This window comes from Nakaseomyces bracarensis (assembly GCF_045282275.1).
Source record: "Nakaseomyces bracarensis strain CBM3 chromosome Unknown Scaff9_0, whole genome shotgun sequence".
NCBI lineage: Eukaryota > Fungi > Ascomycota > Saccharomycetes > Saccharomycetales > Saccharomycetaceae > Nakaseomyces > Nakaseomyces bracarensis.
In genome coordinates, this window is record NW_027263970.1 from 82,587 (window position 1) to 96,557 (window position 13,971).

Here is a 13,971-nt window from a genome sequence, read left to right on the forward strand (position 1 = left end):
GGTGTGCTATTGTATCCCTAAGCTTTTGATACATATTGTTGTTTCTTTTCTTCTATCTTTTCGCCTAGCAAATGACCACCCATAGTAATGATAAAATTATCTAGTGAAAAATCACTAGGTTTACTAAACAACAAGTAGTAATATTTCATAGTTTGTGATAGCCAATAATGTGGTATCTTTTCACTGCCATTATCGGTTTCGGCTAATTTCCAAACACCCTTTGGGCCAGCGAATTTATTTTCGATAGTATGGATTAGCTCTTTGTAAAGGAGTATTCCCCTTTCTCTCCAAATTTTATCACCTGTCAACCTGTACATGTGGAGAATGGAATGAATTACTTCGGGACTTAGTAATCTTTTATTGTCCAATTTGTTCACCCATAATGGCCAATCTGGATGGGATTTCCAGGTGAAGCTGCTGGCGTCGATGGCATTTGAATTTATATTCCTTAAAGAATGCCCCGATTTTTCCTTCTTAGAAAACAACATAACTCTTCTTGATAATTGTTGTGATTGTTCGTTAGAAGAGGATTTAGGCTTCTTTTCGTCATCAGCCATGACTTTAACACCAACCTGATTGTGTTCATCAACTTCCTCATCAAGATCAGCAACAGTTTCTTGATTAGAATAGTAATTTGCCAATACTTTCTGGACTTTTTCGTTCTTATCAAATATACACTCCTCTGGTTCTTTGTCGGAACAAGGATCTACTAATAAGTTTGATGGTAAATGACCCTTAAACTCCATGGCCATGTGATAACAACTCTCCGTCAGTCCCTCAGCAATTTGCGCAATTTCTTTTACAAGCAGTTGAGATTCGAAGTCTTTGTCTTCGGCAAATAACTTCGATCCAAGCATCATAAAACTTGCAAAAGAACAACTCTCACTTTTCCAATCAAAGTATCTCAACATTTCAACCTCGATTTCATTTGAGGTAGGAATATAACGCGTATGAGTTTCCATAGAAGTCAGGAACAGTAGTGGCATTTTATTGTCCAAGGTAAGTGGGACCAATGGTTTATACAGCATTAAGTCTCTAACATGACGCATTAGGGTCATAAATAGTGCCCTACTCGAAATTTCCGTCTCTTTTGGGGTAGTTTTTGTTTCAGAAGCATCAACATTTTTAATTGGATCAATAACATCTCTCTTACTGATATCAACATCATCATCCTCTTCAAAAGCAATATCATTAAGTTTTAGAATATCGTGATGTTTCAAAAGTGGAAGCATTTGTATTAGATTTGAGTAAAGTGGAATTGTATCCTTGTCAAATGTGATCAATTGCTTTCTTTTATTTTTTTTTTGCAAATTGTTGTGGTCCTTTGTGATCTTATCTACAGACCTAGTTAGTTTATCAGTTTCTTTACAGAAAACAAACTGAGAATTTTCATCAATACTTTTTAGAATATTGGACTTTAGGTGTTTACCTTCATCAATCTCCTTAGGTGTAAGAACCTCGCAACCAGATGGATCAACGACATTAGGAAACAGAAAGTCAATTGCAAATTGATCAGTTGAGTGCGCAATAGTCTTGTATATATGATAAGCAGCATTGAAGTACTTATCATTCTTGGTAAGTTCTGATAGTTTGATAAACTCTAAAGTCATGGAAGTCAGCTTCGAGGGATTTATTTCCCTGTATGGAAATCTATTCTGTAACTTTGAGTTTACCGGGAGGTCAATCTTCGGTAATCTATTTGGGGTGTCAAAAGACTTGATGATAAAGTCAGCTACTTCAGCAGACTTTGTGAGAAGAATAGGACTCTTCGATAATTCGTAAGCAGAGAGCATACTCGAGAGCACTTTCTGTGAGAGCTCTGCGATATCAATAACTGTAAATTTATCGGTATTCACAGTAATAGATGGGTTTTTAAAGTTGATCTTCTTAATCGTGTTTTCTACTATGTCATCGAATTGGTCTGTCAGCTCCATCACATACAACGTGTCTAACGTGTCTATGAGATCAAGCGGCCAATTCAGCGCATTGTTGTACAGATCCGGCTGGTTACGAAGTTGGTTGAATGATTTTAGGAACAAAGATCGTACTTCTTCTTGCATTTCGGGGAGACCTTCCTCGTCTTCCAGTCTTTCGGATTGTATTGACAATTTTGTCTTATCCTTTATCTTATGTACGGGTACTTCTACTTTCCTCCTCATGGGGTATAAATTTGACGTGGAATACTCGCTCAGAAGGTGCTGTGTATCCACGAATGGTTCTATATCTTTATTTGAGATCAGGAGCGGGTAGAACCTGTTCTTATCCAGCAATTCTTCGAAAGATAACGTCTCGGGTGCCTTCTCGAAAGTGCCCGGAACATTCCCACTACCAGTAGTCAAGGGAACATGGTTAGTCTCTGCGAAAGAGTTCAATATGTCGATCTCATTCCTGAAAGTATAGTAAAACAGTAAGCTAATCGTCACTGAGAGCGGCAGCACGTTCTTAAGCCTCCGAAACAACGATTTATGCAGAGCCATGACTAGAAGCCTAGCCAGTAAAAATTTGTTTTTCCTTTTTTCGTTGTAGAAACTAATATATTGCTATAATTGATTTGAAAAAGTATTTCTAAGCCTTGTAGAGTCAATTTCAAATCAAATGTGTCAAAAGAAAAATTAATGATTTACGTTTATTAATTTGAATTATTTAATTTTTCATCGACTATTTTTATCTCACACCTCGAAAAAAAAGAAAATGGTGCTCCGATCGGGGTTCGAATGGGTGTCGCATAGTAATAATTTATATTAATAATTATATAAAGTATTGAATATTGAATATTCTATTCAATTGTTAGTGTAATGTAATGTAGTTGATTGTTTTATTTATTTAAATACAACAGAATAGATTAAAAAAAATATACAAAAAGAATTTCATTTCAGATAAAAAAGTCATTTCTTAGAATGTTTTCCCATAGATGAAAGGGAATAGATAAATAAAAGGTTAATCATGGCAAATAAAAAATAAAGTCTATAGTTTTTTTGTTAGTTTGTAGAGAAGGGGGATCAGTTGGTCTTCTTGGAGTCGTTAACGTATTCTCTATCGTTATCCTCACCTTCGACCTCGTTGATGTACTCAGCAGCTTCCTTGGCTTGAGCTTCCCAGACCTTCTTGTCTTGCTTCAACTTAGGGTCGAACAAGGAGTCGTCTGGTCTTCTGTAGGAGCCACCTAGTCTGTCCCACAAGGTGGTGAATTGACCGAAGTTGTAGTTGAAGTACAAGTGGTGGACGGTGTGGCAGGCAGTACCGTTGACGACAGGGTTGTTGGACATGTGGTTACCGTCGTGGATCATAACGGACCAGAAGTTAACGAAGGTGAACAGGACCAAGTAGGAGATCTTGTGTAGAGGCAAGATCATTGGGTAGACGTGGTAAGCTAGGGATTGGAAGTAACCATCGACTGGGTGGAACGCGTGGGAGGCGAATGGGGTACAGACCAACCACTTGTGGTGAGGCTTGTGCAGGGCCTTGTAGACACGAGGCCAGTGCAGCCATCTGTGAGCCAAGTAGATACCACAATCGGTGAAGAAGATGAAAGTGGCGTACTCTAGCAGCAGCTTGCGCAGACCGTGGTGTTCCCAGTCGATATCGTAGTACAGTCTGGAGTAGCCGTTCAGCTCAGCCATGAACCAAGGCACGGTAAGCAGGGACATCACAGGGATAGCGGAGACAGCTAGCTTAATCTCCAAGTAAAGTTGGTTCTTTAGGTAACGTGGGTGGTTGAAGATGGCCTTGTCGAAGACGAAGATGTAGGACATGGAGGCAGTGAACAGGTACAGTAGCAGACCGAAGACGGTGACCACGGCCCATAGGGAGAAGAACTCTCTGACCAAGTTATTTCTTGGGAGCAGAGACTTGAACGTCGTCTCGGTGAAGTCGAAGAGGAACGGAGTAACACCGTAGACGTCCTTGTTGACACGAGGCAGCGAGTTAGTCAACTTTATCGTCTCAGCCAGCATGGTGTCGTTAGTGCTCATCTTGTTCAGCGAGAGCATGTCGACCCATTTGGTGTCGATGACCTTCTGTAGCTCGACTGGGGCGATCTTAGCCCAGACATCGTCGAAGAGGTAATGGTCTACAACTTCCAGTACCAAATCCATTGTAAGTTGTTGTTTTGTTGTTTGTTTGATTATCTAGTTTGAGAAGTGTTTTGTAACCAACAAACTATTGCAATCAACAAACTATTGCAATCAATATCCAAAGCTTTATTTATATATAGACCTCGTATAGTGCAACCAACCTCGTCTATCGCCTGTCTCGCCTGTCTCTCGTCTAGTAAACGAATCAAATTATTAAGCGACGGAAGCAACGGGTTCTAGAACCCTGCCACTTCACACTGCCACGCTCATACTAGCACACTACTACAACTCACACTACTGCCACTTTACAGTACTACCAGACACTCATACTACCACCCATTGTCTAATCAGCATCTGAAACCTCGATGCACTACACCACTACACTGTACTGTAATACTACACTGTACTGTAATACTACGCTCTACTACGCTCTACTACACCACTGCAATGCTGCAATGCGAGGCTACGGTACTGTCTGCGCGCTGGTCTATACGAGACATATACGATAGTCGTTTAGGGTTTTTTATCATAAACAGACACACCTCCCCCCACCCACACACCCAACACCCATGTACACCCACACACCGCACTCACTCACACCACACACACACCACGATGCTGTTCACGTCATGAGTGATATCCTCGCCATTGTTGCATTGTACTACTGTAATACTATAATATTGCCATTTTGCTATAGTACTACTATAACTGTACATCGTATGCAATATCGGATACATGTGTAGACTTATACGGTATGTTCCGGGTAACCCCCTTCACTCTATGATACTATTTCATATTCTTATCATTGTATTGCTATAGCATTATATTATATTACTATAGTACATTGTATTGCTACAGTACATCATTGTAATGCTACAGTACATCATTGCAATATCGGAATATCTATCCGGGTCATCGGTACTTCTGGTACTGCTGTAGTCATTTATGCACTCTAGTCTTATTGCACTATTATGTTGTACTGTTACAATAATGGCACCAACTTTCAATCCTTTGTAGTCATGTGATCTACCGTTGATATCGGTGACTCAAAATGCGCAAAGGGGACGAGATGAGTTAAAACCGTGTATAATATAAATAGTTGTATTATAAAGGCTGGAGATTAAGTAAGCAAATATCTAGTCATACAATGAAGCAAGAAATTGATCTGGAGAAAGCACCGGAACTCACACAGGATGATACTCCTATCGACAGCTCCTTGGATCCCGAGCAAGAACCAAATTACTTTGGTGTTTACTTAACTGCACATAAATACAGGCGGTCACTTCTGATATGTCTTCACCTTCTATTTGCCATCTGCTATAATTTCTACACTCTTTTCAAACCAACGACTAGTGGCTACTCAATTAGCAAGTACACGCAAACTGAACTAGCCTTGTTATCGTCCGTGTCAGTTGTATTACTCATGCCAACAACAGCTGCTACCACCTACTACTACCGCTTAGCTAAAAAAAAATTCATCAGTTGGAACCTCCTCATTGTACTAGCGCTATATTCACTGATGGTTGTATTGCTAGTTACCGCAACCGCATTCCATTCCATGATGTTTGCCATCGTGATTTATGAAGCAGCTATGTCAATGCTACAATGAATATGAATGTAACATTACTAAAATGATACAGATATATGGGATATAATCCAAGAAATCAGCAATGATCTTAAAGTCACAATCTTTAGGTATTATTATTTTAAAGTAATATTAATATATGTCGTGTTTACTACTATACCATGATATTATAATAATGTAATATTGTATCAATACCATAATACATACTGCCAATATATGAACTCTAGAGAAGTACTGGTGGGTAAGAATGGCTTGGTATTCGGGTAATAGCTACTGCCACATCATAATGTATTTTACTGTACTATATAATGGTACAGTATGGCACTATCTCATGTTATATTGTACATATAATGTATTGTAGAGTCATCATGGTTGCAATGACAATGGCAATGCTATATGGCCTGACTTTCTCTTACTTACTCTATAAATGATTGTATTATATAATTGTATTGTATTATTATGATGTTATTATTGTATTGTATTATGATATTTGCAAAGTACCATAGCATCATTATGTGAGTTATTTCAATATTGCACATTTAACGGCTTGTAGGGACATGTGATCTGTTGTTGATATTGGTGACTCAAAGGCCCAGAGGGGATGAGATGAGATGGGATAAAAGCAGTCATGTTTAATTTATTCAATTGCATTACAAGGACTGGGAGGTTGAGCAAGCAAATGTCTGATAACAAAATGAATCGGGAGGCTGCTCTAGTTGATCTGGAGAAAGCTTCGGAAACCACTGAGGATGAGGGTCTTATCGAAAACTCTTTGAACGAGAAGAAGACAATAAGTACTCATCAAACATTAGGGGCACGTATACGGAGTTTCTTCTTCTGGATGTATATATTATTCAAAGATTCTAGCAATCTTAATCTGTTCAAATTCTCAGAAGGGCCCAGGAAGTCGATTAAGTACTTTAATAATTCCTCGTCAACAGAAATAGCAATCACATTGACTGCATTTGGCGTGTTCCTCACAATAGGCCTTTTTGGTACTATTCACTACTATCGGTTAGTCAAAAACAATTCTAAACGTACTCGCGATAAGGTCTTTTTATGTGTGTCCTGTTTGTTTGCATCTTATTTTCTGGAAATAACAATCGCATTCCCCTGTGTGCTCTTGGTCAGAAAATATCCTATCTTATGTGACTGGCCATACTACCTAATTAAAACTTCATGGTCATGTGCGTGCTTGTATGGCTTAGACCAACTAGTTTCCCCTTATGTTTTAAAACAGCGTGAATTGGTCTGATTTTCTAGTTTCTTTTTATTTATACAATACTACCTGAAATAAATATACACCACTACAACAATATTTGTATCACTACATCAATGATATACTGATATATTAATATATATGCAATATTTTATTACCAGTAAAAGCAAAATAATTCTATATTACAGTGAAAATATACTATCCGACACCAACAGTATCACAATTATATACTGTAACACTTAAATATGAACTAAGATAAACGCAAAGTTTGATAAACTGAAACTATAATATTCGCCGTAACATAAATATATAAGGATATAAAGATATAAATAAAAAATTAGCCGTTAAAAATAAAATATAGAAAAAAAAAAGTTTAGAATGAGGGTCATAAAGAACTTGAAATAAAATCGTTAAAGTAATTTTTCTATAGGTTTGTCTTTAAGCCCTGATTCATCATTTTTTTTTTAAAAATTGTAGTATTTTTCTTTAATCATTCTTGTGGTCCAACACGTAGGCACCCTTGGCTTCGTTCTCTCTGACTTGAGCCTCGGTGATACCGTGGATGATAGATGATTGCCAGCCGCGAGCACGTTCGAAACCGTTGATACCGTATTGGTAGTTTTCGAAGACCTTGATTAGGGACTCACGGTCGGTTTCGACGAAAGGACCATGTTGGACGGTCTTTTGGTCTAGGATTTGACCACCCATGATGGCGAATTGAGCGTCATCGGTGGCGAATTCACCCTTGACGGCGTCACCGTCGGTGTTGAAGAATACGGCGGTGTGTTCTGGGAAGACTTGGTCACCGACGGAGACCTTACCCTTCATAACGTACATGAAGACGTTGAAGTTAGTTGGGAATTCTTGTTCCCATTGGGTGCCGGCCTTGTTAGTCATGTAGTGGTACATGTGGATTGGGGTGTAGGCCAAGTCACGGACACTGTCGACACCGTGACTCTTACCGGAGATGACCTTGATGGTCAAGTTCTCGTTAGGCTTGACGACTGGGATCTTGTCACCTCTCAAGTTTCTGTAACGTGGCTCACACCACTTCAAGTCCTTTGGCAAGTCAACCCAGAATTGCAGACCGTGACAGGCCTCACCGTTCTCCATTTGAACAGGAATCTCACTGTGCACGATACCCTTACCAGCGGTCATGAACTGCAGGTCACCGGTACCAAGGACACCCTTGGCACCAGTGAAGTCCTCGTGGGCAACCATACCGTTCAAAACGTAAGTGATGGTCTCCTGGCCGTGGTGAGGGTGGTCTGGGAAACCAGCTGGATGCTTCACGTAGAAGTCATCCAACATCAGGAATGGGGAGAAGATACGTTGCTTCAACGTACCAACGGATCTGCGCACACGTGCGCCAACACCTTCCTCTTGTTCGAAGGTCATGAAGTGCTTTTGGATAGTACGGTAAGCCATTTTTGCTGTTTGTAGTCTCAGTTTGTATGTTATTATTGGATGCAGAGTTCCTTGTCCTTTTGTATTTGTAGTAACAACTTTTAAAGAAGATATTCACCAATACCCAATACAGTGGCCCTATTTATATCAGTGATTTTCAGTTTGGAGGACCCTTCGACACGGCTTACGGTAAGCTTTACGTAAATCTCATCGCACCCACAGAACCCACCGCACCACCCAACACCACCCAACCATTACAGCGATACAAATTGCAATTACAATTACAACGATATTACCAACCCATCGACGCTTTGATTTGATAGAATTTATTGTGTGCCAGAGGAAACGCCGTAGGGAGAAACGCAGGGGAATTTTATCAAATTATTAGGTAGTCCGGTTGAGTTTTTTTGAGTGTGTGCGGGTGGTTCTGCGGTATTACTGTGGTATTACTGTGGTATTACGCTAATTGTATTAATAAGGTACAACGTAATGATAGAGAAAAGGGGGTTTTCATCTATCAGGGTAATGTTCTAGAACCATCCTTTCTTTGACTAATGCATTACGTTAGTCCTCTCCCGGGTAATCATATTGTGTTGTTGTACGTGGACATCAGGTGATTACGTAGAAGGGCATATGCCCTTCTACGTATTATCACCTGGTATATACGTAACTAACTATAATTTCTCTAACTCTCGAAGCCTTATAACCGTATATCACCATACTACATTATCCATCTATATGTTTAGTTGGAGTTGCTATTAACAGGTCGAGAATAGGGAATTGGGATTGAAGACAAATATGGATGAGGTTGATGATATACTGGAACAGAATCTAGAGGAAGATGAGGAAGACGATGAGGAGATGGATGTAGAAGAAGGTAAAGGTCAAGATGATGATGAAGATGACGATGACGATGACAACGAGAACGAGAACGAGCGCGACAATGACAATGACAATGACAATGATGAAGACGAAGACGATGATGATGAAGACGACGACGAGGACGATGAGGACGACGATGAAGACGACGACGATGACGATGATCGAAGTAACTCTAATAATACTAATAGCGGAGGTGATAGTGAAGATAACGATGACGATGACGATGATGGTGATGACGATGAGTTCAAAGGTAATAGGATATTCGAGTACTACAGACAGATGAGACTGAACTCGAAGCTGGCGGAGGGCTACAACATATCACCTTACGCTGCAATCCCCATACAGACAGATGTCAATGCATTGGCCGTCTCAAAGGGTCTCAGAAACTTGTTCCTAGGTGGTGCAGACGGGTTCATCAGGAAATTCGACCTTCTCGGGACGCTGGCTGGTAAAATGACTCTGACCATCATTCAAAAACACTCCTTGTCGGAATCAATGGAGTACGCGGGTATACTACAGTCTTACTGGGAGAATGAGATCCCGCAGAAAAGGTCAAATTTATCAATCTCTACCAACGGTAAGGAATACGTGCCAATGGTGAGCCCAGTGAACTCTCTCGAGGTACACAGCGAATGTCTCTATTTACTCAGTGGGCTCCAGAACGGTGGTATAGCACTGCAGGGTCTACGTTACATGGAGGGTAAAATAGGACACTACTTCTACCCTGGAACTCCAACCAGAAATGGACACACACAGGTGGTAAACCTCCTGAAACTCAACTCGGATCAATCTCGTTTCCTAAGTGGGTCCTGGGATAAAAAGATATTGGAATGGGACTTAAACGGTAAAGGTACCGTCTTAAATGAATTCAAAGGCGCAAACTCCGAGTTGTCCTCCCTAGAGATGAGACCACTGTACTCGACTATTGGTATAGAGGATTTCGGCCGTGAACTCCCAGAAGAAACCGCATCTCAACCAAATAACAACGATTCCAAGCTAGGTTCTAGGTCAAACAGTAATTCTAAAACCAATGGTGACAGCAAGGCCGGCAAAGACGAAGAAGATGACGAAATGGATTCTCTATTTGGTGATGATGACGAGGATGAGGACGAAGAGATGAAGGATGCTGTGGACGAGATAGCGAAGGCTACACAGGATAATGAAAAAGAACCCGAACAGGATGAGAAATTAGTCAAACAAGAAGCTATATCTCCAGAAGAGCAACAGGAAGAAGCTAGGCCGAAGTCGCCATCGGCACTGAAAAAGCAAGATATAGAAGAAATTTCGCAATCCACTTTGAATATTCAATATGATGAGTGTGTGTTCATGACGTCTGGGCTGAACGGTTCTGTACAGATATGGGATCGTAGAATTAATACAGCGCCTGTACTCAATATGGAGAGGAACTTAACAACTCCGCCATGGTGTCAATCTGCATGCTGGGGTACTGATGGTGACTCCGTCTATGCTGGTAGAAGAAATGCTTGCGTAGAAGAATTCAGTCTGAGAATGCCCGGCAAGCCTAAAGACACTTTGAAACTGCCTAGCATTTCGGGACCAGTTACCTGTATACAGGCCATGCCAAACAACAGGCATATCCTATGTGCGTCAAGAGATAACATCAGATTGTTTGATATAAGGCAAAGCGAGCAGAGCAAATCTAAATCGCCGTTCTTGATCGTCCCCGGTCACCACGGTGGTGCCATATCTAACATATACGTAGATCCTACCTGTAGATTCATGATCAGCACCAGTGGTAACAGAGGATGGCAAGGCACTTCAACCGATACAACTTTCATATATGAGATAGACCTTGAATAAGGTTGTACTATAAAAAAAAACTATAGAGGTATAATTATTCTTTTTTCTCTTTTATTTGTCCTGTTAAGTGGTATAGAAAGGTCTACTTGCATGTACTATTACCATTATCCATCAGATTGTCCATTAGTATGTAAATAAGTGGTTAAGTATGTCAGAATTATAAAATTAATACTACAAATATAATAATTATTTATTAACACAAAATTCTATGTCACATATTACGACATAATCATTTAAATTTAATATTTTGTGACCAGCTCATTGCCAACTAACCACTATTGTTGAGACAGATCTGACAAACATATAATAACCGGTATATAAACTCATATACTAATTTGCTAAACCTATATTAAGTGAATATACCTCGATGGCCACTACAACTTGCCTGATTGTTGGCGCTTTACCGTCGGCCCAATTTTTGGCCTGGCGGTTATATTCTTCGGATTCCGTTATAATTCTAGTTGGGCCGTATGTTTCTAGTGATGGTTTAATTGCTTGGAAGTCTACTAAATTGGGTGCTAATTTCTACACGCCGCTGATATTCGCCAGGGAAGTGTCTGAGCTTCCTGAGAAGATTAATTCGTTTAGAGAAAAGGATTTAATGACGACGATTGATGCTATGATTATATCTGCCGTATCCCTGACCAAATTAGAAGAGAGCTGTAGACATCTTGCTGAATTATCATCTAAGGACACTGTTGTACTCGTAGTAGCTGATTATGGTGTTGAGCTAGAAGAAACAGCTTTGAAATATTTCCACAATAAATGTAGATGTGTTCTATCAGTGCTCTGTAACATGGAGTGCAGACTGTTATCGTTAGGATCCTATGCTCTTGTTAATGATGTTGATTGTCAAGTTAGTATAGGACTCTCCTATAATCTCATGTCTGAGCGAAGTAACGAGTTGGTGGTAAATGCAGCTAGGGCTGAAGAAGAGCTGTCAAATCCTGATATTTCTATCGTCTGCCAATTAACTAGTCAACTCAAGCAAACTCTTTGGATTGATGTACAAATTCAATATGACTTATCTGTAAAGATTTGGGAGTTCCTAATACCGAAAATATCCTTGATCATACCCTCTATAATTTATGAGGAACTTGATTATGATAAATTGCTTAAAGATGAATCAATTCAGACTATTTGCGGAATTCTAATCAAAGAACTATATGAAGTCTGCAAAACCCAAAGTAAACAAAAAATTAATAAGTTTATAGACAGTAAGAATGATGAAAACCTAGATTTTCAAGCTATTTTAGATTACGGAAAGAAACAGAATTTACTTCTGACCAACAACACTGCTACTGAATATCCAGAATATCTCTCTTTACCTTTCGAGGCATATTGTTTTTACCACAGGTTTGAGTACCCAGCTCATATTTTATTATTTCAGCCAATTAAATTGGCAAAGCTTTATAATCTGAGTTATACAAGCTTGAATTTTTTATACAGTATTTATACAAAGCTCCTTTCCTTATGTGGCCTTTCAGTCTTGGGCGGCAGAGTTGAGAGTGGTAGCCTAATGTTTCTTGATAATAAACTGAAACTGGCACCTAATGGTTTGGATTGTGGTAGAACTTCTAAACCACTGAGAAACATTTCTAGGAAGAAAAACAAGAAGAGCAAGGCTAGAACCAAAAAGGAAAAACTGTCTAAGGTCGGCGCTAAAGAGCAGACGCACGTCTCAAAAATTGCCCAGCAGAAAGTAGAACTAAACAGCGCAGATGATCCAAACATCCTTCCCCCTGATTTAGAGAATATGTACCTTGATGCACAAGACTTTAATTTTTATTCACCCAAATCACCTAACAACCAATTGGACTACAGCATTCAAACTGGTTTAAAAGAAAATAGTAATAAAGTTAGAGATATAGATACAGAATTACTATCCGAAATCGATAATTCTACTGAAACGGATGATATCGAAGATGATTCAGAATCTTCAAATGAAGCGGTTTATAGGGAAGAAGAACTGGACAAGTTAAATAATCAAAACCTTAATAGAAATCAAACCAACGGTAAAGATATTGAATTTACCAATAAGCTTGTCCCACTTCTATGCAAGAGGTGCGCTAAAGAAATCACAAAAGGAGAGGAAGTTCTTTCTGATGACTTCGATGATCTATTCTTTAGCGAAGATGATGAGGAAGGCTTGGAGATGGATACAATATCCATACTAGAAAATCCATTACAAAAACGTTCGAGACGCAGCTCAAAGACTCTCAATAAAATAGTTGGTGGAATAATTCCTCAATATTTAAAAAATATATCTACTAAATCGGACGGTTCTAAGGGATTGTCCTTCGATAAAACTACACAATTGAATTTAGCATTACAATTAAGGCAATCCAATGTGTTCACATCCTCTCGGGAGTACGACAGTTTAATAGAGAATACACAATCAGGACAAGATCAAGAGGACCCCGGTAAATTGAAAGCTTACAACCAGGCAAAGCGGAAACTATGGCAGATGCAGCGAGATTTCAATATTTATAGAGGCACAGTGACAATCCCAAGAACAACTCCGTATGATGAAATGCTACAACAGATAGAAGTCCTAAATCGAGCAAACACCGGCAATATAATCAACCTCACTACATCCAGGTATGGGGCCGCAGACACTTACTACAATTTTCAAAAGGAAAGGCATAAACTTACGCACATATTAAAAGGTGCTCATTTCAAATTCAGATCTTTACAAATTGAAGAACCTGAGTAGTATAAGAAGAATTTACAATCTATTGCTATTTTTATCAGATCATACTTTTTTCCATTTTTGGAATTTACTCGTTGCCTTTTTTTTCTTTCTTTTTATTACCACTTGTTGCTTTTTTTTGTTTTTTCTTTACAGCCAAATTTTGGATAATTTTTGCGTAAATCACTAATAATGGTTCAGTGTTGTTATGACGTGTGACGTTAATTAGCCCGTGACCGTAACAGGGCAAATGATGCAGCAGAACGCGTAATTTGAATCTTGTTCTCACCAA

At 39.3% G+C, this 13,971-nt stretch overlaps 7 protein-coding genes across 7 annotated transcripts; 4 read left to right on the forward strand and 3 right to left on the reverse strand.

Moving 5' to 3' along the window:
* Window positions 1-17: 17 nt before the first annotated feature.
* On the reverse strand, window positions 18-2,477 carry MNL2 (putative mannosidase MNL2; the record flags this gene model as incomplete). The annotated part of the gene is made up of 1 exon (XM_071052454.1): window positions 18-2,477. One exon carries the CDS (start codon window positions 2,475-2,477, stop codon window positions 18-20), a length of 2,460 nt encoding a protein of 819 aa, XP_070906301.1.
* Window positions 2,478-2,999: 522 nt separating this feature from the next.
* On the reverse strand, window positions 3,000-4,094 carry ERG3 (C-5 sterol desaturase; the record flags this gene model as incomplete). Its single annotated transcript, XM_071052455.1, has 1 exon — window positions 3,000-4,094. The coding sequence occupies one exon, from the start codon at window positions 4,092-4,094 to the stop codon at window positions 3,000-3,002; it is 1,095 nt and encodes a 364-aa protein (XP_070906302.1).
* Window positions 4,095-5,220: 1,126 nt separating this feature from the next.
* RNJ42_02291 (uncharacterized protein) lies at window positions 5,221-5,682 on the forward strand (the record flags this gene model as incomplete). Its single annotated transcript, XM_071052456.1, has 1 exon — window positions 5,221-5,682. One exon carries the CDS (start codon window positions 5,221-5,223, stop codon window positions 5,680-5,682), a length of 462 nt encoding a protein of 153 aa, XP_070906303.1.
* Window positions 5,683-6,337: 655 nt separating this feature from the next.
* On the forward strand, window positions 6,338-6,913 carry RNJ42_02292 (uncharacterized protein; the record flags this gene model as incomplete). Its single annotated transcript, XM_071052457.1, has 1 exon — window positions 6,338-6,913. One exon carries the CDS (start codon window positions 6,338-6,340, stop codon window positions 6,911-6,913), a length of 576 nt encoding a protein of 191 aa, XP_070906304.1.
* Window positions 6,914-7,363: 450 nt separating this feature from the next.
* RNJ42_02293 (pirin family protein) lies at window positions 7,364-8,305 on the reverse strand (the record flags this gene model as incomplete). Its single annotated transcript, XM_071052458.1, has 1 exon — window positions 7,364-8,305. The coding sequence occupies one exon, from the start codon at window positions 8,303-8,305 to the stop codon at window positions 7,364-7,366; it is 942 nt and encodes a 313-aa protein (XP_070906305.1).
* Window positions 8,306-9,082: 777 nt separating this feature from the next.
* Window positions 9,083-10,987, forward strand: SPT8 (SAGA complex subunit SPT8; the record flags this gene model as incomplete). The annotated part of the gene is made up of 1 exon (XM_071052459.1): window positions 9,083-10,987. The coding sequence occupies one exon, from the start codon at window positions 9,083-9,085 to the stop codon at window positions 10,985-10,987; it is 1,905 nt and encodes a 634-aa protein (XP_070906306.1).
* Window positions 10,988-11,354: 367 nt separating this feature from the next.
* Window positions 11,355-13,703, forward strand: OSW2 (Osw2p; the record flags this gene model as incomplete). The annotated part of the gene is made up of 1 exon (XM_071052460.1): window positions 11,355-13,703. One exon carries the CDS (start codon window positions 11,355-11,357, stop codon window positions 13,701-13,703), a length of 2,349 nt encoding a protein of 782 aa, XP_070906307.1.
* Window positions 13,704-13,971: the final 268 nt, after the last annotated feature.